This window comes from Aegilops tauschii, chromosome 7 (genome assembly GCF_002575655.3).
Source record: "Aegilops tauschii subsp. strangulata cultivar AL8/78 chromosome 7, Aet v6.0, whole genome shotgun sequence".
NCBI lineage: Eukaryota > Viridiplantae > Streptophyta > Magnoliopsida > Poales > Poaceae > Aegilops > Aegilops tauschii.
The window spans coordinates 620,129,174-620,151,908 of record NC_053041.3 but is presented as its reverse complement, the minus strand read 5'-3'; the positions used below and the strand labels follow the sequence as shown (position 1 = coordinate 620,151,908).

At 50.2% G+C, this 22,735-nt stretch overlaps 2 protein-coding genes across 2 annotated transcripts; one reads left to right on the top strand and one right to left on the bottom strand.

Annotated features, from left to right (window-relative positions):
• Positions 1-1,398: 1,398 nt before the first annotated feature.
• On the bottom strand, positions 1,399-2,127 carry LOC141027527 (uncharacterized). Its single transcript, XM_073504592.1, has one exon. It carries the CDS (start codon positions 2,125-2,127, stop codon positions 1,399-1,401), a length of 729 nt encoding a protein of 242 aa, XP_073360693.1.
• A 15,913-nt stretch (positions 2,128-18,040) lies between these two features.
• Positions 18,041-21,630, top strand: LOC141027874 (AAA-ATPase ASD, mitochondrial-like). Its single transcript, XM_073505420.1, has one exon. The coding sequence runs from the start codon at positions 18,673-18,675 to the stop codon at positions 20,317-20,319; it is 1,647 nt and encodes a 548-aa protein (XP_073361521.1). The 5' UTR covers positions 18,041-18,672; the 3' UTR covers positions 20,320-21,630.
• Positions 21,631-22,735: the final 1,105 nt, after the last annotated feature.

Here is a 22,735-nt window from a genome sequence, read left to right as displayed (position 1 = left end):
TTAGTAGTACTTTTGACATGCATCGCATGTTGCCTCACTTCAATCTAAGTCATGTTTAGGCATAGCAGTAGCAGTAGCACGGAGATAAGAGAGGACACATCTCTCTATTAGCTACCTATACCAACCTAAATTACCCCCCAAAACCCCCAACCCCCCCTTTAAAAAACAAAAAACAAAAACCCCGGGCCCTGAAATGCTGACGCGTGGATGCCTATTGGTCCCGGTTGGTGCTACCAACCGGGACCAAAGGCCCTCCTGCCGGGGCTTGCCGGAGCGGCCACGTGGAGGCCCATCTGTCCCGGTTTGCATAAGAACCGGGACTAAAGGCCTAGGGCATTAGTAATGACCCTTTAGTCCCGGTTCAACAACCGGGACAGATGGCCCTTACCAACCGGGACAGATGACCCTTTTTCCACTAGTGTCAGTACAAGCACGGTTGTGGAGGTACGGGTATACTAAGAGACGCGTCTGTGCAGCACCAAAGTTGCATTGGCGATCACGCGTGCGGAGCACGTAGAGTTACTATGCGTTTCATGTGAGGCACATTGATCAAGCAAATAGAGGCACGGAAGTGCAGTCAGTACAAGCACGGTTATGTGGAGGCACGGTTTTGAACCCTCTTGCTGCTGTCAAGATTCTAGAGGCACAGATGTACGGCAGTAGAGGCATCGGTCCGAATATCTGGTTAGAGGGGCTCGGTTGTGGATGCATAGGTGTGAAGTCTCTAGGGTCACGGGTGCGTGACACCACAGGCATGGATTGAGTAGACACTTAGTGAGCCACGCTTGTACATAGGTCAGTTGCACACAGTAGTGTAGTTTTGTGGCATCGTGCAGAACTGGTGTACGGAGAGGAACCTGTGTGCAATAGCAAGGATGTTCTGAATGGACGGAGCGGTGTTTGATGTGAAATGGAGGCAAGGATTTTTTTTCAACGTGGTTAAAGTAACAAAGTTCTCGTCGCTTGTGACTGTGTACCAAATGATCTTCTGCAATATTTATGAATTGTTCACGCCAATGTTTAATAAGCATTGTACTGAAAGTTTACAACGATATCATCACATATTCTTGTAAATGCACGATGCATCTTGTAAAGGTTGAGTATGAAAATTATAATACAATATCGTGCGAGATATCTCTCGTTCTATAATCATGGATACAATATATGCTTGCTCAGTACTGGAACATAACTTACTAATTGCATTTAGACATGCAAAACGTAGTATGCATTTGTACATGAGCACACCACTGTGTTCAAAGTTCAAACGTAAAATAGTAATACAATACACACAGCATCTTTGAGCAACAACAAACATATTTACAACATAGGTTCATACAATCCAAATTATGATAATAGTAGTTCCTACTAGTTTAATGTAGACATCCATTTTCTCGCAATTTACCAACCACTGTTTCCCTTCCGGCGCTTCCAGCCGCTGGAAGATCCCTCGTCATTGCTCTTACGTGGGCGGAGTCTTTCTTTCATTGGTTGTTGGTGGAGGTGACGTAGCCCGTTCTTGATGGTTAGGATTCTATGGTACAACTCGTAGCTAACATACCCGTCCTTTGCCGCATACTCAAGGTGTATCGGGGAAAGTGGCTTCCAGTCCCAGAACTGGTGCTTCTCCTTTGGGAATGATTTCTTCATGTTCTTGTATGAGGGGTCGATGATGGCCGCTGAAAGGTCACCCATGGAGTCCCTTTCTCCACCACCCTTGATGCAGAATAGCCTCTGGAGGTCGACGTGGTGCTCGTCTAGAATTTTGATCCATGCGCGGGCAAGCATGGTCTTGTCGTTCCTGGTATCGACGCTAGTGAAAGTTACCGCTTTCCGTTGCAGGAAGTCAACTAACGCCTGGGAGCGCTCGGATCTGCAGTAGTGGTATACAAGGACATGCTCGCGCATGGCAAGTTGGACGATGGCGATCCCTTGTCGTATGTAACTGCTCTTACGTGTGTACTCGAGGTCGAGGCCGACGAACTTGTTCTTCTCCTCCTTTAGCCATTCTTCGTACTTTTTGATGATCCGCTCCACGGTCCTTGGGTCGTTGGTGTACACCACCTCGAGCACGGTTGTACCATGGGCAGTGATGTGTTCGGTGAGTGTTGTTAGTTTCCCGTCGTCCATGGCTGGAGGTGTGCGGTGGTGAACTGCGGCCGGCGAGAAACTTTCGAGGAAGAGGATGAAATGGAGTCGGAAAAGTGAAAGGGTTCTTTTGTTGTGCAAAAAAGGAAACCGCCAAAGAGCAGTTGCTAGTCACGCGGCGGTTCCAGGCGTAGAATTTCGGAAACAGGGGTTTGCTTTATCTGTTTTTTTAAGATTTTCACTTCTCTTGTTCATTATATTTTTTTATTCGTTTCGTGCTGCCTGCGTGATCCATCTTTGGCTGTGAAAGTAGTTGTGTAAACGGTAGAACACTCAGCAGATGCATGGTCGTGCCTTTTTGTGAAAACGGTTTTTTCAATTGATAATCTTCCTTGGTTAGGGAGGCACGGTTTTTATGTTAATCGGTGCACAAGTGTGTGTTTAGGTAAATTTGAAGTAAATATAGTTTGGACTTGAAAACGGAGTCCTGTTTGGTTTTTAATTGAGATATGTTTCACTAGAATAAGTTTGATAACATGGCATTGATAGAGGTTTTGAATCACAAACTGATTCTTGTTTCGATTGATTTTTGAAAATGAATCCTTTTGTTTTTTGATTTTTTGAATTGTGAACTTTTGAAAGGGTAAGAACTACATTTTTTTGAATGAATCATTTCGATAGTTCAAACAGGATTTGTTTCAAAGGATCATTCCGATGGTTGAAACAGCAAGCTGAGTGTCCGTAAGAGCTACATAAGTTGCAAAAGATCATTCTGATAGTTCAAGCAAGCTCATGGTCCATAATAATTACAGTACTCTACCATCCTAACTAGCAAACTTATAGTAATCAGTGTTTTGCTCCTGGAGGCATCATCATGAAACGAGCATTGAACATTCTAGGAGATACACTGTTTGCTTCCATTTTACGTGCTGGTTCCGACGGAATCTACATAATGCGCTGAATGATGATGGACACAGAACGGTCATGGCGCTCTTTGAAAGTGATTAGAACAACGTTCTTTTGAATGAAGGATGCAGCCGATATGAAGTCTCTGAAAGAAGACTTTTCTATTACCATCCTGCCGTCATTTTTGGAGATGTAGTACGATGAAGGAGTGATGACATGTGTAGGTTCATTAGGAGCTTCAAGGGTTACCCTGTCATTGGTTGGCATGTCCACCCATCTCTTCAGTGTTGAGACAACGCTCCTCAGAATTTTCTAGAAGAAAATGGAAATTAAATAGAAATTAAAACCGCTGATTTGTCACTTGGACAATAAATAAAAGAATGTCTGAATATGGTGAGTGCACAAACATTAAGAAATTTCATATTGGAAGTAATATAATTCCTGGCATGTTCAGGTTTGTGTGTAAACAGATAAAACAACATATTAAGAGAACAACAAAAGTTTTGTTGTTTTAGGTTTGAATAAACAGGTTCTTTATAATTTTACATATAAGCAATATTATGTCAGTATTGTTTATATTACATATTAGCAAAATACGTTTGGTATTTTGACAAGGACAGTTGTAACCAACCATGACATAGTCTTTGGTGTTAGTGGGAGTCAAGACATGGACAAATGGACGACAACGGATGAAAGTATCTCCGAAAAGGCGTTGTAGAAAGAATCGTGTCTGGTCGTAGGTAAGCTCAATATCCTTAGAGTAGACACAGCAGTGAACATGGTCGAAATCGTCAGAAGAAAGATCGTCGAGAGCTAGAAAAAGAAAAAAATTTAAAGTTAGATAAAGCTATATCCAACACGGGGTTAATATTATTCAGTTCGATTCCTGCATATAAAATTACAGCGAAAGAAGATAAGTTTGTAATATAAAAATATAACGAAAGATGATAAGTTTGTAATGTTTGTAATATTAAATACCTACCAACGTGGGGTAATGGAAGCAGCTTTTTGTCATCCCGATATGTTTGTATTTCGAGATTGAGACCCTCGTCTGGTTCAAATTCTATGCGGTCTCCAGCACGAAGTTCATAATCAGCCGCAAAGATGTTCCACTCACCACCGCAGAACTTTGTGTAGTTCGCCCTATGTTTAACAAAGCATTGTAAGACCTTCCTTCATGTGTAAGAAGGGCTGGCTCTACCTGCTGTTTACGCAATTTTCTTGCTTCTTTCTTCCTCTCTTCAATGTATTCAGCGAGAAAAGCTCTGACATTACAAGGTACATACTGGAAAAAATAGTGCAAATAACAACCTGTAAGTATAAATTTGAACTCGCGTGCTATTAATGTTAAAAGTTTTCTTAAATTGGATATGAATTTTTGATAAGAATTACAGGTAACAACATAATTGTATTATAAATTAATGGATACAGATTTTTGGCATATGTTGACTAATTTTAATTAGAACTGAAGATGCATTATAGTAATCAACGCATAGGCATGCAAAACTAATGGACTATATTAATCAGGGCATAGGCAGGCAAACTAATGGAAAATGAAAACACAAGGCAGGTGCGAAGAAGTGGCAGCAGGGGAACCTAGTGTAGGTGCAAGGGGGTATGAGTGACAGTGACGATTTCTACTGTGTTGTAAGCAACTAATGTGTTAGTGATGCTTACTAACCATGCGGTTGCAGCAATTTTCATCAAGAATAACCTCAAACTCCTGGAGAACTTCAGGGTGTGGTTCGCAAGGGCCGCCTGGTTGGCGGCAGGTAGGGCAAATCATACCTAAATAATTCAGAAAAACTATGTTAAGAACACAAGAATATCATAACAATTTAAAAACAAGTTTCAACGTTGAAGGTAGACAACGAATAGCTTCAAATATGTTAGCCATATTGAAGGCAGGCAACAACTACAAATTTACCAGAAATCTTCTCATCTACTCCTTCGAGAAAAGTAGTATGACAGAGTTTATAACACTTGTTTAGATTTTCAAATTGTTTTTATATTCCTTTAGAGAATGAAGTCGTTGTACCGGATCTGATGCTTCAATAACTATCAAATGAAAAACCTAAATGTAAAACGTTAATACGGATCGGAGCATGCTGCTTACGCATGTGCTTTTTACCTGGGACAGAAGAAGAACGAGGGTTGACGAACGGAGATTGGGGTAGGGGAAGCTTAGGGCAAGCGCACACGGTTAGCAAATGTGCGAGAGAAGCACGGCTTAGAAGTTAATCAAGAGACCCAATAAAAACTCTACAATAACTGTTTTGAGATTTGGAGATGATGATATTAGAGTAATGATAGTTGAGTAGTTGTGAATTTGAGAAATACTTATGTTAAAGTTTGTGATTCCCGTAGCATGCACGTATGGTGAACCGTTATGTGATGAAGTCGGAGCATGATTTATTTATTGATTGTCTTCCTTATGAGTGGCGGTCGGGGACGAGCGATGGTCTTTTCCTACCAAACTATCCCCCCTAGGAGCATGCGCGTAATACTTTGCTTTGATAACTTGTAGATTTTTGCAATAAGTATATGAGTTCTTTATGACTAATGTTGAGTCCATGGATTATACGCACTTTTCTTCCTTCCATCATTGCTAGCCTCTCTAATACCGCACACTTTTCGCCGTTATCATACACCCACCATATACCTTCCTCAAAACAGCCACCATACCTTCCTATCATGGCATTTCCATAGCCATTCCGAGATATATTGCCATGCAACTTACCACCGTTTCGTTTACTATGACACACTCCATTATTGTCATATTGCTTCTCATGATCATGTAGTTGACATCGTATTTGTGGCAAAGCCACCGTTCATAATTCTTTCATACATGTCACTCTTGATTCATTGCATATCCCGGTACACCGCCGGAGGCATTCACATAGAGTCATATTTTGTTCTAAGTATTGAGTTGTAATTGTTGAGTTGTAAGTAAATAAAAGTGCGATGATCATAATTTTTAGAGCATTGTCCCAAGTGAGGAAAGGATGATGGAGACTATGATTCCCCCACAAGTCGGGATGAGACTCCGGACTAAAAAAAAGAGGCCATAAAAAAAGAGAAAAGGCGCAAATAAAAAAATGATGAGAGAAAAAGAGAGACGGGACAATGTTACTATCCTTTTACCACACTTGTGCTTCAAAGTAGCACCATGATCTTCATGATAGAGAGTCTCCTATGATATCACTTTCATATACTAGTGGGAATTTTCATTATAGAACTTGGCTTGTATATTCCAATGACGGGCTTCCTCAAAATGCCCTAGGTCTTCATGAGCAAGCGAGTTGGATGCACACCCACTTAGTTCCTTTTGTTGAGCTTTCATATACTTATAGCTCTAGTGCATCCGTTGCATGGAAATCCCTACTCACTCACATTGATATCTATTAATGGGCATCTCCATAGCCCGTTGACACGCCTAGTTGATGTGAGACTATCTTCTCCTTTTTTTGTCTTCTCCACAACCACCCTTCTATTCCACATATAGTGCTATATCCATGGCTCACGCTCATGTATTGCGTGAAGATTGAAAAAGTTTGAGAACATCAAAAGTATGAAACAATTGCTTGGCTTGTCATCGGGGTTGTGCATGATTTAAATACTTTGTGTGGTGAAGATAGAGCATAGCTAGACTATATGATTTTGTAGGTATAACTTTCTTTCACCATGTTATTTTGAGAAGACATAATTGCTTAGTTAGTATGCTTGACGTATTATTATTTTTATGTCAATATTAAACTTTTGTCTTGAATCTTTCGGATCTGAATATTCATACCACAATTAAGAGAATTACATTGAAATTATGCCAAGTAGCATTCCAACATATCTATAATTTTTGATTGTTCCATGCTATATTATATTCTGTTTTGGACATTAATGGGCTTTATTATACACTTTTATATTATTTTTGGGACTAACCTATTAACCGGAGGCCCAGCCCAGAATTGCTATTTTTTGCCTATTTCAGAGTTTCGCAGAAAAAGAATATCAAACGGAGTCCAAACGGAATGAAACCTTTGGGAACGTGATTTTTGGAACGAACGTGATCCAGAGGACTTGGACCCTACATCAAGACATCAACCAGGAAGGCACGAGGTAGGGGGCGTGCCTACCCCCTGGGCGCGCCCTCCACCCTCGTGGGCCCCACGTTGCTCCACCGACGTACTTCTTCCTCCTATATATACCTACGTACCCCCAAACTACCACATACGGAGCCAAAAACCTAATTCCACCGCCGCAACCTTCTATACCCGTGAGATCCCATTTTGGGCCTTTTCCGGAGCTCCGCCGGAGGGGGCATCGATCACGGAGGGCTTCTACATCAACACCATAGCCTCTCCGATGATGTGTGAGTAGTTTACCTCAGACCTTCGGGTCCGTAGTTATTAGCTAGATGGCTTCTTCTCTCTTTTTGGATCTCAATACAATGTTCTCCCCTCTCTTGTGGAGATCTATTCGATGTAATCTTCTTTTGCGGTGTGTTTGTTGAGACCGATGAATTGTGGGTTTATGATCAAGTTTATCTATGAACAATATTTGAATCTTCTCTGAATTCTTTTATGTATGATTGGTTATCTTTGCAAGTCTCTTCGAATTATCAGTTTGGTTTGGCCTACTAAATTGATCTTTCTTGCAATGGGAGAAGTGCTTAGCTTTGGGTTCAATCTTGCGGTGTCCTTTCCCAGTGACAATTGGGCAGCAAGGCATGTATTGTATTGTTGCCATCGAGGATAACAAGATGGGGTTTATATCATATTGCATGAGTTTATCCCTCTACATCATGTCATCTTACTTAAAGCGTTACTCTGTTCTTTTGAACTTAATACTCTAGATGCGTGCTGGATAGCGGTTGATGTGTGGAGTAATAGTAGTAGATGCAGGCAGGAGTCGGTGTACTTGTCGCGGACGTGATGCCTATATACATGATCATACCTAGATATTCTCATAACTATGCTCAATTTTGTCAATTGCTCAACAGTAATTTGTTTACCCACCGTAATACTTATGCTCTCGAGAGAAGCCACTAGTGAAACCTATGGCCCCCGGGTCTATTTTCCGTCATATTTAATCTCCCGACAACAAGTTATTTCTCGCGCCGTTTTTATTTTGCTTTCTTTACTTTGCATCTTTATCATAAAAATACCAAAAATATTATCTTATCATATCTATCAGATCTCACTCTTGTAAGTGACCGTGAAGGGATTGACAACCCCTTTATTCCGTTGGTTGCGAGGATTTATTTGTTTGTGTAGGTGCGAGGGACTCGTGCGTGGCCTCCTACTGAATTGATACCTTGGTTCTCAAAAACTGAGGGAAATACTTAAGCTGCTTTACTGCATCACCCTTTCCTCTTCAAGGGAAAACCAACGCAGTGCTCAAGAGGTAGCAGTCCCCAGCCCAGGGGTCCAGCCAAAACAGCGTGGATGACCCAGTTCCGATCGAGATGGAGGTCCCAATGCGGAGGACCGGTAGTAGCTGAATGACAGATTGCCAGAACTGGGACCCTCCGGTCCGGACGCAGAAGGCGAGGGGTTGCCCACGCAGGTATTTCTGGTGCACAATCTGCAACCACAGGCCTCCATCGCCATTCGCAATGAGCTAGAGCCAACGAGTGAGGAGCGCCAGGTCCCGGGGCTTGCAGATTTCGGACCAGCGCACCATATGGTACTTCTGCTTGTCACCCTCGCCCGCCCAATAGAACCGGGCCTGGACCGAACCAATCTCGTGGTGGAGAGTCTCAGGGAAGCTGTAGAAGCTCATGGTGAATAGGAGGAGGCTGGAGAGGGACGAGTTGATGAGGATCGTATGGGCTACCTTAGAGAGCCATCAGCCCTGCCACAGCTCGATGCGGTGTTGAAGCTTGAGCACTGAGGGCCGAAGGTCGGCCATGGACAGGCGAGAGTCACTAAGGGGAACCCCAAGGTAGGTACTAGGGAATGTCCCCAACCGATAGTTAAGTCGGTTAGCGATGCTCTGGCTCTCAGCGGGCGAATAACCCAGAATCATCACCTCGCTTTTATCAAAATTTATTTTGAGGCTCGACAGGTGTTGAAAACAGAGTAGGAGAAATTTGAGGTTTGACATCTCAGGCGCCGAGCCTTGAACCATGATGATGGTGTCATCGGCGTATTGGAGAAGGGAAACGCCTCCTCCCTCCACCAAGTGCGGGGCGATGCCTAGAATGTGGCCGGCGGCCTTGGCCTTATCCAGGATCGAGGCCAGGGCATCAACCACCATATTGAACAAAAACGGGGAAAAGGGGTCACCCTGTCTAACCCCACAGGAGGTGGGGAAGTAGGGCCCGATTTCCCCATTGATGTTCACCGCGGTGCGACCTGACGACACCATCTGCGTGACCCAGGATACCCAGCGATCATCGAACCCTTTTCTAAGCAGCACTTCCCGAAGGAAGGGCCAACTAACCGTGTCGTACGCCTTATGGAAGTCGATCTTCAGGAAAACCGCCTTGAGGTTTTTGGAGCGCACCTCATGTAGGAGTTCGTGGAAGTCTAGGACCCCATCCAAGATATATCGACCCTGAATGAAGGCGGATTGATCCGGGTGGTTTATTCGGTCAGCTAAAGGGGCCACCCTATTGGCGTACCCCTTGGCAAGAATGCGGAAGATCACATTGATCATCGTGATAGGACGGAACTGGTGGATGTTAGAGGTGCCTGGGACCTTGGGAATCAGAGTGATAATCCTGTAGTTAAGGCGCTTGAGATCTATGGAACCGACATAGAACTCCTCGAAGATGGCCATGACCTCCTGTTTGATGGCGGGCCAGAAGGTCTAAAAGAACTCAACCGGCAAGCCGCCAGGTCCCGGGGCGGATGATGGGTTCATCCCTTTAATCGCCAGCCACACTTCCTCCTCAGAGAACGGGCCGTGAGGGCCGCATTGTCTGCGGCCGAGACACACTGCGGTCCGACCCAGAAGTGTGGCGCAAGAGCTAGGGGGGCTGCAAACAGGGCTTGATAGAAGCCGTCAACGTGGGCACGACTGTCAGCAGGCCGCTGGAGATGCGTCTCGCCATCCCACAGCAGGGGGATGGTATTCCGCCGCCGCCGACCATTGGCGATCGCCTGGAAGTAGGCGGTATTCGCGTCACCCTGGAGAACCCACTTTTGGGTACCTCAAAGGTGCCAATACACCTCCTCGTCGGTGTATATGACCATAAGATGGTCTTCAAGGTCATACCGCTGCATACATTCGTCAGGAGAGAGGCCCACCGAGTCGGCCCGAAGGTCCAGGGCCTGAATGGAGTCAAGGAGGGCTTTCTTGCGAAGACGGAGGTCCCTCCCGAGATTCGCGCCCCAGCCCTTCATGAACTGACGGGCGCGCTTGGCACAGAAGTGCCAGTCATCCACCGCCGAGATGGATCGGTGGGAAGCAAGGCGGGCTTCCAGCCAGCGGCTGCGCACGGCCTCAGCGAAACCGTTCTGGTTAAGCCAGAACGTCTCGAAGCGGAATCTAGGGGCAGAGGGGGGGGCGTTCATCCTGAGAGGATAGAAGAAGAGGAACGTGGTCCGATCCAATACGCGTGATGGCGCGGAGGGAGGCAAGGGGGTACCTCAACTCCCACTCAGGAGATACCAAGACCCGATCCAGCACGGAGCGCGTTGGGTCGGCCTGGCGATTGGTCCAGGTGAACCTGGCACCAATCCTATCCAATTCCCGCAAACCGAGATCTGCAATACAGTCGTTGAACAACTTCATGCGTGGGAAGTTAACTAAGCCGCTATTCTTGTCCTCTGCAGATCAGAGAAGGTTGAAGTCGCCACCGATGACGACGGGAAGCGGGCCGCGGATACCTTACTCGAGAGCTCGTCGAGGAAGGACACCGAGCGACTGTGGTCGGCGGGGCCATAGACTATAATGATCTCCCACTTAAAGTTCAGTGCGCGCTCGAAGATTTCCATGCTCACAAAGAACTCACCCCTATCCATGCTCCCAACCTCAAAGGTGGCATCCTTGACACCTAATAGGATGCCACCAGAGTGCCCGGCGATCCCACTAGAAGGGAGCCAATGCCAGGCGAACAAGTGGGTGCTCAGGTGCTCAAGCTCGGCCAGGGTGAAATCGGTTTGCATGGTCTCTTGGATTGCAACTATGTCAATGTGTTCGTCACGCATGTATTCGATGAGTTGGCAGCGTCGGCCATCCTGGCCGAACCCGCAGATGTTCAAGAAGAGAGTCCGCATCAGACCGCCATGGAGGGGCTGCTTGACCCCAGGACACGGGAGGCGCTTTGCGCGCGGAGGGCGGCGGTGCGGGATCGGGTGCGGCCCCGAATCTCCAGGGGGGCGGGGGCCGCCAGACGGGACGACTGGGGGTCCGGGGGAGGGCCGCTAGCCTCCGAGGAGGAGGAGGCCAGGCGGGCACGGGTCTCGGCCAGCCGGCCATCCAGGACTTCCCGGGCGCGGATGGCCTCGATCTGGACTCTGGGGGAGCAACTTCCCCCTAAACACTATATCAGAGTCGGCCGTGACCTTGGCAAGATGTCCAAGTGGGACCGACTCCAACACAGAGGAACATGTAGCAGAAGAAGCGGGGATGACCGGGGTACCTGGCTCGAGGTTACGCGCCGCAGCCCGGAGCTCAGCCCGCTCCGAGATGGGAAGGGCGGGGCTGCCAACCGGGCGAGCAGCGTCAATCCGGGCACTGCCCCGCGAGGATGTCACCGGAGTCGACGTCGACCGGCCGCGTCTGGTGTAGGCCGTGGACCGCGGTGGGTGTGGGGGCGCCGCCAGGGGAGTAGTCAGGGCGGAGGCACCCGCACATCCAGCGGTAGTCGTCGGCGGGGGGGAGGGGGGAGACCGCAGGCAGGCGAGGCGAGGAAGGCGGGGGAGCGGCCGCCAGCGCCACGTCTGGCCCGGCCTGCACCTGCAGCACCAGAGGTAGTGGGGGAGAAGCCATCTGGACTGGCGGTGGAGGGGTCGGCACCCCGTCGAGGGCCACAGCAGGAGACTCAGGCGAGGGCACCAGGGCGGGTGCATCGGGAGTCGCGAGAGATGGGACGGGTCCCGAGGGGCGGGGGGAGGCCGGCGGGGACGAATCTGGCTGGACAGGGAGGGAGCCCAGGGCGGGGGAAGAGGCTGTCGGACCAGACGGAGGAGGCGCAGCCAGCGCATCAGGAGAGCGAGGCGAGGACGCCGGGATGACGACGAGCCCGACGCTGGAGGTGTCGCTGGACTGCTGCTCCGCGAACGGTGTCGAGGGTAGGAGCGAAAGGAGCCCCTCAGGCAGAGTCGCAAAGGGACCGGCCGGCCGGCCGCCCACCCTGGGTCGAGGTAGAGGGCGGGGGCGCCGGCGGAGGGGAGTGGGAGGGGCTATACTCCGAACCATCCTCGTCGTCAGAGCGGTGGGAGCGGGGGTGGTGGCGACCGTGATAGTCATCGTGAGGGTCCGAGCGACCACCGGGAGGAACGTCGTCAGTGAAGCGAGGGCGCCCCACATGGTTGGGCGGCTTGGGAGCAATGCGGAGGTCGAATCCTTGGTCGTTGAAGAAGACCCGAATGGTGGCCCGCAGCTTGTCGGAGTCGAGGCACTTGACCTTGACTCGCACCTCCTCCTCCTTGCGGAGGGAAAGCTCATCGACGACGACCACCTTGCCCAGAATCCGTGACATTTGACGGATGACACGCTCAGAGCGCGCGATGTCGGGGAGACTAGCAATAAGGATCCAGGCCGTGTCGAGAACGGCCACCGCCTTCGGGTCGAGAATCGGCTCGGAAATGTCGACGATGAGTTTGTTGAGGGCAAGTGTGATCTGGTCGCTGCGGGTGGCGTATCCGTGGCTGACGGAGTCGGGGAAGACCACAGAGAACTCGGTGCCAGAGATGGGAGTGACCGCCCAATCCAACTGACGGCGGTACAGGTGGTTGAGCTCCGCCTCGATCATCTCGGGGGAGGCCACACCGTCTATCACTATGACCACCGCCTGGAGGGATGGGGTGGGTGGCGAGATGTCGGGGACCTCAATGTGGAAGAACCCCAACCCCTCGATCCCATGTCCATACATCCTTAGCTTGTCCGGGATCGGCCGATCCGGGCATAAGAGGGCAGGGTGTCCGAGGTCCTTGCAGATGTAGCAGCAGGCGGGGTTGGCGCAGTTGACTTGAGTGTGGCCCTCAATACCACAGTTGAAGCAGGGCGGACCGGGGGGGCCGGACACCGGACACGGGAGCGGAGTTGAGCCGGGGATGCAGCTGGCCGGGTTTTGCACAGCCCGGCCCTGGCCACGCCTCTTCTTCTTCTTGGAATGCCCTTGGAGGCCACGGGGCTGCCCCCCACCCATGACACCCGAAGCGAGGGGTGTGGCCGAGGAGGAGGCATGGGGCGGGACATATTTCCGGGTGGGGGCAGCCGGAGCCGGTGCGGGAGGGCGCGGGGATGGAGGGCGCTGTTGCCGGGGCAGGGAGGGTGAACGGTCGTGACGGTGCACCGGGGAGGGGGAGCGGCGGCGAGCCGGCCGGCCACCCGCGACAGGGGGGAGCGCGACCGGCCACGCCATGCGGAGCGGTCGGGTGACCAGCGCGCGTCCTGGCGATCCTCCCGGGCAGACGGGCGAGAGGAGTCGCGATCGCGGCCGCGGAGCTCCCGGCGCAAGTCTTCCTCGCGGCGGAGAGAGTCCGGAGAGGGGCGAGGCGGGTCCCGGAGATCCTCGTACCGGCGCTTGCGCCGCGCCTCACCGTCATCCCAAGCGCGGGACATGGCCGGAGGAGGGGGCCGGGGGAGGGGGCCGAGGGAAGGGGCGGCAGGCGCGGTCGAGGTAGGGAGAGGCAGACCGACAGGATGGGGGGGAGGCGGCTGAGTGCCGGGGGGGAGGGGCGGAGGGGGAACCCGTAAGGGAGCCAAATGGCAGGCACGGCGGAGGTGGGCCTAGGGCAAGCAACCGGCCCAGAGGCAGTAGGCCGGCCCAACGGGCCCACCCCCTCGGGCGCATGGACCAGGGAACGGCACACCGGACCAGTCCGCACCACCTGGCGGCCCACTAGGCCACGGCCCAAGACCCTAGGGCCCAGGGAGCAGGGGGAGGGGTACCAGCGCGGAGGGTTTCCCCTCGATGCACCAGCGCCGCTGCCGCCGTCCCGGAGGCCGAGGAGGGGAGCGGCAGGGCCACCTGGAGCTGACGAAGCAGGCCGGTCGCCTGGACTTGGAGGTGAACCTTCGCCAATACTCCAGTAAGAAAAGATATCTGATCAAGGGGTGCCGCTGGAAGGGGTATCAGGCAACGATTGGCTTTATGGAGCGCGCTCCTGCGATTCCGCCTTCGGGCGACTCGCCGGCGCCCTTGCCCTCGGTCGTCCCCGCTGCCTGCTCCTCGCCGGCGCCCCCGCCTCCGCCGCCTCCCGCGCCCTGCCCGTCCCCCCCTGCCGCTCCGCTTGGCGCTGCACCGGTAAGGATCCGGTGGGCCGACCTCGCAGATGACGACCCCGTCTCCGCCGGTGCTAGAGCCCCCATCCCCGCTTATCCCTCCCCCCCCGACGCCTGGCTCTCGCCGCGCCATCTAGCGTGGCCCCCATCTCAACCTCCCAGGAGCGAGGTTCGGGCACGGGCTCGCGGAGGCTGCCGCCGACGCAGGTGACGACCGGTGCAAAGGGCGGTGCTTTGCCGCGGGATGGGTCGCGCCTGCGTCGCCGCCGTTCATGGGGCGTTGCAGGCCGCTCTGAGCTGGGGTCCGCCCGAACTGCGTGGCACCCGTCCGCCTCAGCTTCGTCCTCCCGTCCGGCGACCCTTGGCCCGCTCCTCCTGCCCCTCGGCCCCGCGGCTGCTCGCATTTCTTGACCCTCGCTGTTCCGCCCGTTTATCGCCTGCCAGTTATTTCAATAACGACACATACTCGTGTGGTAGGTCGTCGATTTAGGTCCATATCTTCAGAGAATCGAGCTTGGTCGACGAGGGTTTTGTAAACCCTTCATATGGCGCCAACACCACGACATTACCACGGAAATTCTAGGGCCCTTCTTCCAACCTGTTTCGAATCGTCAAGGCAATAGAACTGCAAGGTGTAAAGGTTGTCGTTCAGGGGCGAAGGTTCACCTCCTTGGCCAAATTCCACCCCGCTCTCATGTTCTTCTAAAACCAATATTGGTTGTTGGGCTTGTCCATATGGACTCGGGCAATGGCTATCCATCATGTCAAATTAGTCGTCAGTGCTTCATCCTGTTGCACAGGAACATCATGGAGGTCGTCCTCTCTAAGCCCAAGTCGCCATCGCCTCTGAGGAAAAAGCTAACCCTAGCATGAGGGGGAAAAGAGGTCTTGGTGATGTCCAATAGGTTTTTTAGACAATGGTGGTGTCCAATACGTGATCCGCATTGGAGTTATCCTAAGGCTTGGTTTCGTGCGTGTGATGTTATTTCATGTAAATGAAGCAGTACGGGTACGCCTCAACCAACACACATATTCGATCCCCGAGCTCCTCTCATCCTTGTCTCATGGCCTCCTCAGCTTCCTCCTCCCTCTCCCTAGCAGCCCTCCCAGCTACCACTCCACCTCCACCCCTCGCTCCCTCCGCCCTCCTAATCCAGATCCAGATCCCTCGCTTGCTGCCGCCGTTGGAGGGCTGGAGGCTCCCGTCCCTTGCTCCCTAGGGTGCTCTGAGCTCCTGCTGCCACCTCCTCCACCTCGCCTTCCCGCGAACTCTACCCCAAAGCTAGTCGCCGAGGCACCTGTGCAGCCTTGGGTGGAGGGTGGGGGACAGCGTCGTTCGCGGATGGAGAAGGCGCCTGCTCCATCTCCCGGGAAAGGGGTCGGTCTCTCCCTCGCCTTCAAGAGGAGAATGTATGGCCGCTGCTTCCGTTGCCTCGCGTCGGAGCACTTCGTGGCTAACTGCCGCGACCCTATAAGGTGCCTGGGTTGTGGCATCTCTGGCCACCGCGAGCGGGAGTGCCTGACGCGCCTTCCGTCCAGACAAGCTTCAACCCGCCACTCCCCTCGCCTGCGGCCTCTCCACGTCGGCCACCGGATGCGCTACCCTGCCACGCGCCTCCGCCATATCCGCGACATTGCTCGTGGGCCTCCGTTGCTGCCTCTCCGGCTGTGCTCGTTCAGGAGGCGCCTTGTAGCAACTCCGGCTCCCCCTGCTCAGGTCTTGCCGACCTCGTCAAGTCTTCCATTGATGCTGAATTGGGGCTGCTGCAACCCCACTTTGCAGCTCAGATCGAGGCGCTGCGCATCGAGGTGCAAGCCCTGGCTGCCGCTCGTACAGAGGAGGTCATTCAGCCTCTCCGCGACATGGCGTTCACTCTGCAGGGTTGGGCAGTTCAGGTTTCGATCCTCTTAGAGCGGCTGGAGGTTATCAGTGGAAGTGTTGTTTCTTCGCCGGCCATCAATGGGTCTCCTGAGGTGCGAGAGGGAGGGACTACGAGGATCGGTGGGGGACCTTTCTCTTCCTCGGCGCCGATGGGTCTGCCTCCCCCCTGGTGTGAGCATGAGGAACCGGCGCCTCTCGTTGTTGCTTGTGCTAAGGGTGTTAGTGAGACTAGTGTGGCTGCTTGCTCGTCTGAGGTACTGGCTACTATGGTGCAGATGTTCTTCCTACTTTGGATGTAGTTTTGCACTAGATGGTGATTCAACATGAGGAGGAGCAAGGAACGTTTGAGGAGATAGTCAAAGTGAGCAAGGACATGGAGCAGATTGAGGTGGTTTTGCTCGCTGGCTTGGCTGTAGAGGTACCTCCCTTGGTCTCCTCTCCAGTGATGCTTTCTTCAGGGGGCACGACCACTATGATGTCTTCGGGGTCCGGGAAGCTACTTGATGACATTGGCATGCCTCAAGGTCCGGCTTGAACCACCTTGCTGGATGAGTTCCTAAGTAGTTTCAGTTGCACAGCGCCACGGTCCTTGCTCGAAGCACCAATTCATGTGCAGATTGAAGGGGCATCTACTTGTTCCGAGAGGCCTAGTGGACGTTTGGATAATAAGAACAAAAGTTCCAACATCCCGGCTGCCAAGCATGCTGAATATAGGTTGGCGGAGGCTTTTGGGGAGCTACCGAAGGGAACGACATCTAAAAAAGTCACCGAGGAGGATGTGCAAGAGAAGATGAAGTCTTATTTGCGGATGTACAAGAAACCGCTACGTCGACGGCGATCCAGGCAATTCGTGCCTTGGTGGAGGTTAATGTGTGATAGCATTTTTCTGAAGGTTAGGCGTGAGTGCACATCTGGTTGCAGGCGTGTTCTTGAGGTTGCAGAGGTTGATTTGGTTGGGTATGTTGTGTTGTCGATGGTCTTGGGCCTAGGCACTCTTGTATCCGGCTCGGACGATGTTCCTTGAGTGCTAGTCGGGTGTGTGTGGTCTTCGCCGGTTTTCCTTGATTAACCGTGCCATGTACGGTTTTTAGGTCCGGTTTCCCTTATTAACTGGACCAATTCTCTTCTTCTTAATGCAATGCGGGAGCTCCCCGCCCTTTGACGAGGTTCCGTCAAAAAAAGAAATTTCAGTGGTGTTGCCGATGAATTGACCCAAATAAGTGTGTGTGCGTGCGCGCGTGCGCACAAGGTCCCGCTGTTATTGGGAGTATAATGTTCTAACCTATGTTGATAGCCAGATTCAAAAAAATGTTGATAGCCTTATAATCGTATATTTGCCAACTATTATTCCGTAATAAAGCTTATGATTTTCCTTAAAAGAAATCGTCATTTCTTAATTTCCGGATGACCAAAAGGTCGAGTTCTATTAAAATCTCAGCAAATGAAGTAACATAGGAATAGCAGAGGCTGAAAAATGAAGGCTCTCAGTGAGCCGTTCTGACAACGATATAGTGATCGTTTGGTGGCCCAATGACATTCATATAATTTTTAATATGTTTGAAATAGCTTGTACTTCAAACTTTTATAATAGATGTTGGTATAAGAAAAGCGAAGGCTCAGAAGAAAAGAGAAGATTGACGTGAATCCGTACTTTTAGCCCCCCTCATGCTGAGTTAAAGGCAACTTCAGGTGACAGGCCCGTGGCCTGGCCCGGCCAGAAGTACGTCATGACTGCTTTTTGCTTCGGCAGACCCTGGACCAGCAAGCTGGTGTATATGCTTGCGTCGTCGGCAATAGGTTGGTCACTACCAGGCTATTTAGACCGTGACGTAGGATTCGTGGCGAGCGGTGTGGTACTAATGTTTCTTTCGGCACGGTGTGGTTTGTACACGCCCGACCGAGCGGTGTACTCGTTCACGGCCCAGCGAGCCACCTCGATCGTCTTCCGTCCAGCTAAGCTGTGCCTTTCCCAGGGAAGAAAAAAAAAAGCTAAACTGTGCCTTGTCCTCGGGGGTCATCAGCACCATGCAAATCGTCACCCATGCTTCATCTCGCTGACGACTCAGCACGATGCCGACCTCATGCATCTCTGATTAGTTTCAAAGCTACCTACTATTGTATAATACACATGCAAAATTTTATACTAGCCTGTTGTAACAAGATGCAATCAATCGTCTAAAAAATGTTTCATGATGCAATTAACAATCGCAATCCTGACGCATCTGGTTGGCTACAAAACTGAGCTAGCCAAGTCTGCATTTGCCATTGGATCCATTAAGTAATCTCGTTTCCATGGACTGTTCGATCAACGCTCGCCGGTTCTCCTCACCTGCTCCGGCCCCAACGATCACGACAGCACGTGCTTAGCTAAGCTTCAACTTCAGCAAAATCACCACACACGCATGTCATTATATACGCAACATGTACACGCATGTCCAGTCCAGTCCAGGTCACTACGGCTTTACATCCACACAATATCAAGAGGAGCGCTAGGTCCGGCCATGGCACCGGCGGTGGTGGAGAGGTGGGCGGGGCTCGGATCGGCGGTGGCGACCGTCATCTTCCTCTGGTCCGTGGTGCAGAACTACGTGCCCCCCACCTTCCGCCTCTACCTCACCACGTGGGCCGCCAAGCTCGCTGCCTTCTTCAATCCCTACCTCCAGATCACCATTTCCGAGTACGGCGCCGAGCGCTTCCAGCGCAGCGACTTCTTCCTTGCCGTCGAGGCCTACCTCAGCGATGCCTGCGCCCGCCGCGCGCGCAAGCTCAAGGCTGAGCTCGGCAAGGACAGCAAGAACCTCCGGGTCTCCGTGGACGACCACGAGGAGGTCACTGACGACTTCTCCGGGATCACCATCTGGTGGTACGCCTCCAAGAGGCAGTCCAAGGCCAACGTCATCAGCTTATACCCCGGCGGGGACGAGAGGCGCTTCTACCGAGTCGTCTTCCATCAGCGGCACCGCGACCTTGTCGTTGATTCCTACCTTCCTTTCGTACTCGGCGAGGGCCGCGCTGTCACTGTGAAGAACCGCCAACGCCGCCTCTTCACCAACAATGCTAGTGGTAGTTGGAACCCCTACAAGGGCAAAAGCGTCTGGAGCCATGTCCCCTTCGAGCACCCCGCCACCTTTGACACGCTCGCCATGCACCCCGATGAGAAGGAAGCTGTCATCGACGACCTCATGGCCTTCCAGGAGAGCAAGGAATACTATGCCAAGGTCGGCAAGGCATGGAAGCGTGGGTACCTTCTTTACGGACCGCCTGGCACCGGCAAGTCTACCATGATCGCCGCCATGGCCAACTTCCTCGACTATGACGTCTACGACCTCGAGCTCACGGCGGTCAAGAACAACACCGAGTTACGGAAGCTCTTCATCGAGACAACGGGCAAGTCCATCATCGTCATAGAGGACATCGACTGCTCCGTCGACTTCACAGGAAAACGCCGCAAGGACAAGAAGGCCTCAAGCAACAAGGACTCCGACAACGATGACAAGCCCAAGCTACCGATAGAGCCAGAGAAGGACGATGCCACCAAGGTGACGCTCTCGGGCCTGCTTAACTTCATCGACGGGCTGTGGTCTGCTTGCGGAGGTGAGCGGATCATCATCTTCACCACCAACCACAAGGAGAAGCTGGACCCGGCGCTGATCCGGCGGGGCAGGATGGACAAGCACATCGAGATGTCCTACTGCCGCTTTGAGGGCTTCAAGGTGCTCGCCAAGAACTACCTAGATGTCATTGAGCACGAGCTGTTTGGGGAAGTCCAGCGCCTGCTCGAGGAGACCGACATGTCGCCCGCTGACGTTGCAGAGAACCTGATGCCCATGTCGAAGAAGAAAAAGAGGGACCCGGATGTGTGCTTGATAGGCCTAATCGAGGCGCTCAAGCAGGCCAAGGAGGAAGCGGCGGCGGCCAAGGTGAAGGAGGCAGAGGAGGCTCAAGCGAAGAAAGCCAAGGAGAAAGAGGAGACAGAGGTGAAGAAAGGCAAAGACAAAGACAAAGCACCCGAGGCAGCCAATGGGGATATTAAGCAAGGTGACAAGTGAAGTGACATCACAACAGGAAGCCAAGGAAAAAGAATGAGCTTGTTCACTAGTGCTCCCTTACAAAACAAAAATGCAGTGTTTGGTGAGAGAAAAATAATGCACCTCTCAACTGAAACAATATTTCTTTCTTCTCTCACTTGTAATGCTGCTGCATATAAAGCGTGCAACAATACAAAATGCTACAGTAACAAGAACCACACGCTTTTCATACACCAAAAGGCTAACAAGTTTTTTTCAGGGAATTAAAAAATAAACATGGTATCATGCAGGCTTCATTACCATTTCACCAACACAATGTCGCCACTACGCATGACAGTGACAATACGCAATTAGCAATCGAATTTCTCCTGCTCCTAGAGTTAATTAAGCAACCCAAATCTGAATTGGCCCGTTCATTAATTAATTAACTAATTAAGCAACCCAATTCTGCATTCCTTCAGCCCTGACCAAATGTAACATGATATTGTTGTAAGAACAGAACAAAAACAGAGCGTCGTTTACAAAACAAAAAGACAGCAGTCTAGCGTATATAACTCGCCTATAAAACTTCCTTGCTCTGATAAAGTATACAAATGCTACAGCAGACCCGAAGACACAGACACATGCCAATGATCAGGAAAGAGAATGCGAAGCATTGCTTACCAGCGCACGCAAGCTCACCTTGTGGTCACCATGTTGAAGGTGGTGAAAAATGGTTCAGCCCGAACACCTCTGACGTTATGATGAGCATGTTTTGATGGATACTAGACCATGAAGGCGCGCGTTGCCGCGCCCGTCTATTTTAGAAATAATAAATTTCAATCATGTATATATTTTGAACAGTTCAAATTTACAATGCTTACGCCACATGACTGCTTGAATACTTAACATTGGTTATGTTCTAACACAAATATATTACCAGCAAAAAGACAATACACAGTTCCAAAGTAGACATTCATTAATGCATTTGTCTGCGTTAGCACTTGAACAGGGAGGAGTATGCACAAACACATGCCCTCGCCGAGATAGGACATGTGTATGAGCTTCAGGTCTAGTTAGGCTGACCGTTCACTGAACAAACACTAACCATGTAATACCTATATAATAAAACGAAAGATGAGCTATAGAATATCAGAAGAGCTTCTATAACCTACAGTTTCAGGGCAAAAAATGGCATGTACTAATCTGAAAAGGTACATTATTCATAAGCTACGCTATGACACACTTGTTCGAACTTAGGCTACATTTCATCAGTATGCAAATGCTATGTTTGGAGATGGTATTATTATTAGCAAGCATGTAATATAGTCACAATATATATTATTATTATCAGTTGTACTACGACCTTACATAAATAACAAAAGTCAATATACATTTCATTTTCTTAAGTACGTAGATGATTGTCTACCAAATAGCAAACCTACAATAGGAGAATGCTAAACATAAAGAATGCTGAAAAGGCGACGATCAAATTTTGTAGTTCATTTCAGCAATCCTTCACATAAATATATGGGACTAACCAAAGTGTGACCTTAAAACACATTACGCTAGAAGTAAAGAAAATAAAGGTCCAACGCTAGCACACAAATATCCATACGCAAGAACAAACAATGGAAATCACATGATAGTATCATAACACGAAGCTTGAGCATTACATCAATCACTTTCCCATGTCATACAAATAATGTCACAGAAAAAGCGTACCTAGAACATGCCATAGGGAAGCGTCATGGAAATAACCATATTGCCATGCTATGCGATTTGTCGGTATCCTTCCACTGCAAGTTTATGACCACCACATGGTGGTACATCAAACTCTACCTTATCATGGCCCATGACCTCTGAAACATTATATTGCCCAATGTAACGGCAAACAAAATACTCATACAATCAAAGACAACACTATGAATTGCATAAGCTATCTTCCGTGCACTCACAACACTCGCAACAATGAGAATGAGAACTAAAGAGCATCTTCATTTGGATGGCTATCTGAGTACATTTCTTTGAAACATGGTTTATATCTGATGTGATTTAAATCTTCATGGAGTCCATAGAATATGCAGGGAAGCAAGTTCTAAAAACAACTTGGGTCCATTTATTCTGAAAAAGTTATTTGTTTGATCAAGTGTCTAACACACCACCAACCATATTGCAAGATATTCATATCATTATTAAATAACTTGGTCCGGCAAGAAAACAAATGTAACTATAATAATTGTGTACTCCGCTCCATCTAAAATGACCATTTCTAAGTCGGGATTTGGAATACATATCAGCTAGGAAATGTTTTTTTAGATCCTTTCATAAATGATTGAAGAATGGTGACTGCTACTGAACCTCAGTAAGAAAAACGTCACACTCTCATATGCCAAATCCATTATTGGGATAAAAAAAATTAGGGTCATCCTACTTACATTCTATTTCTTTGATGCCC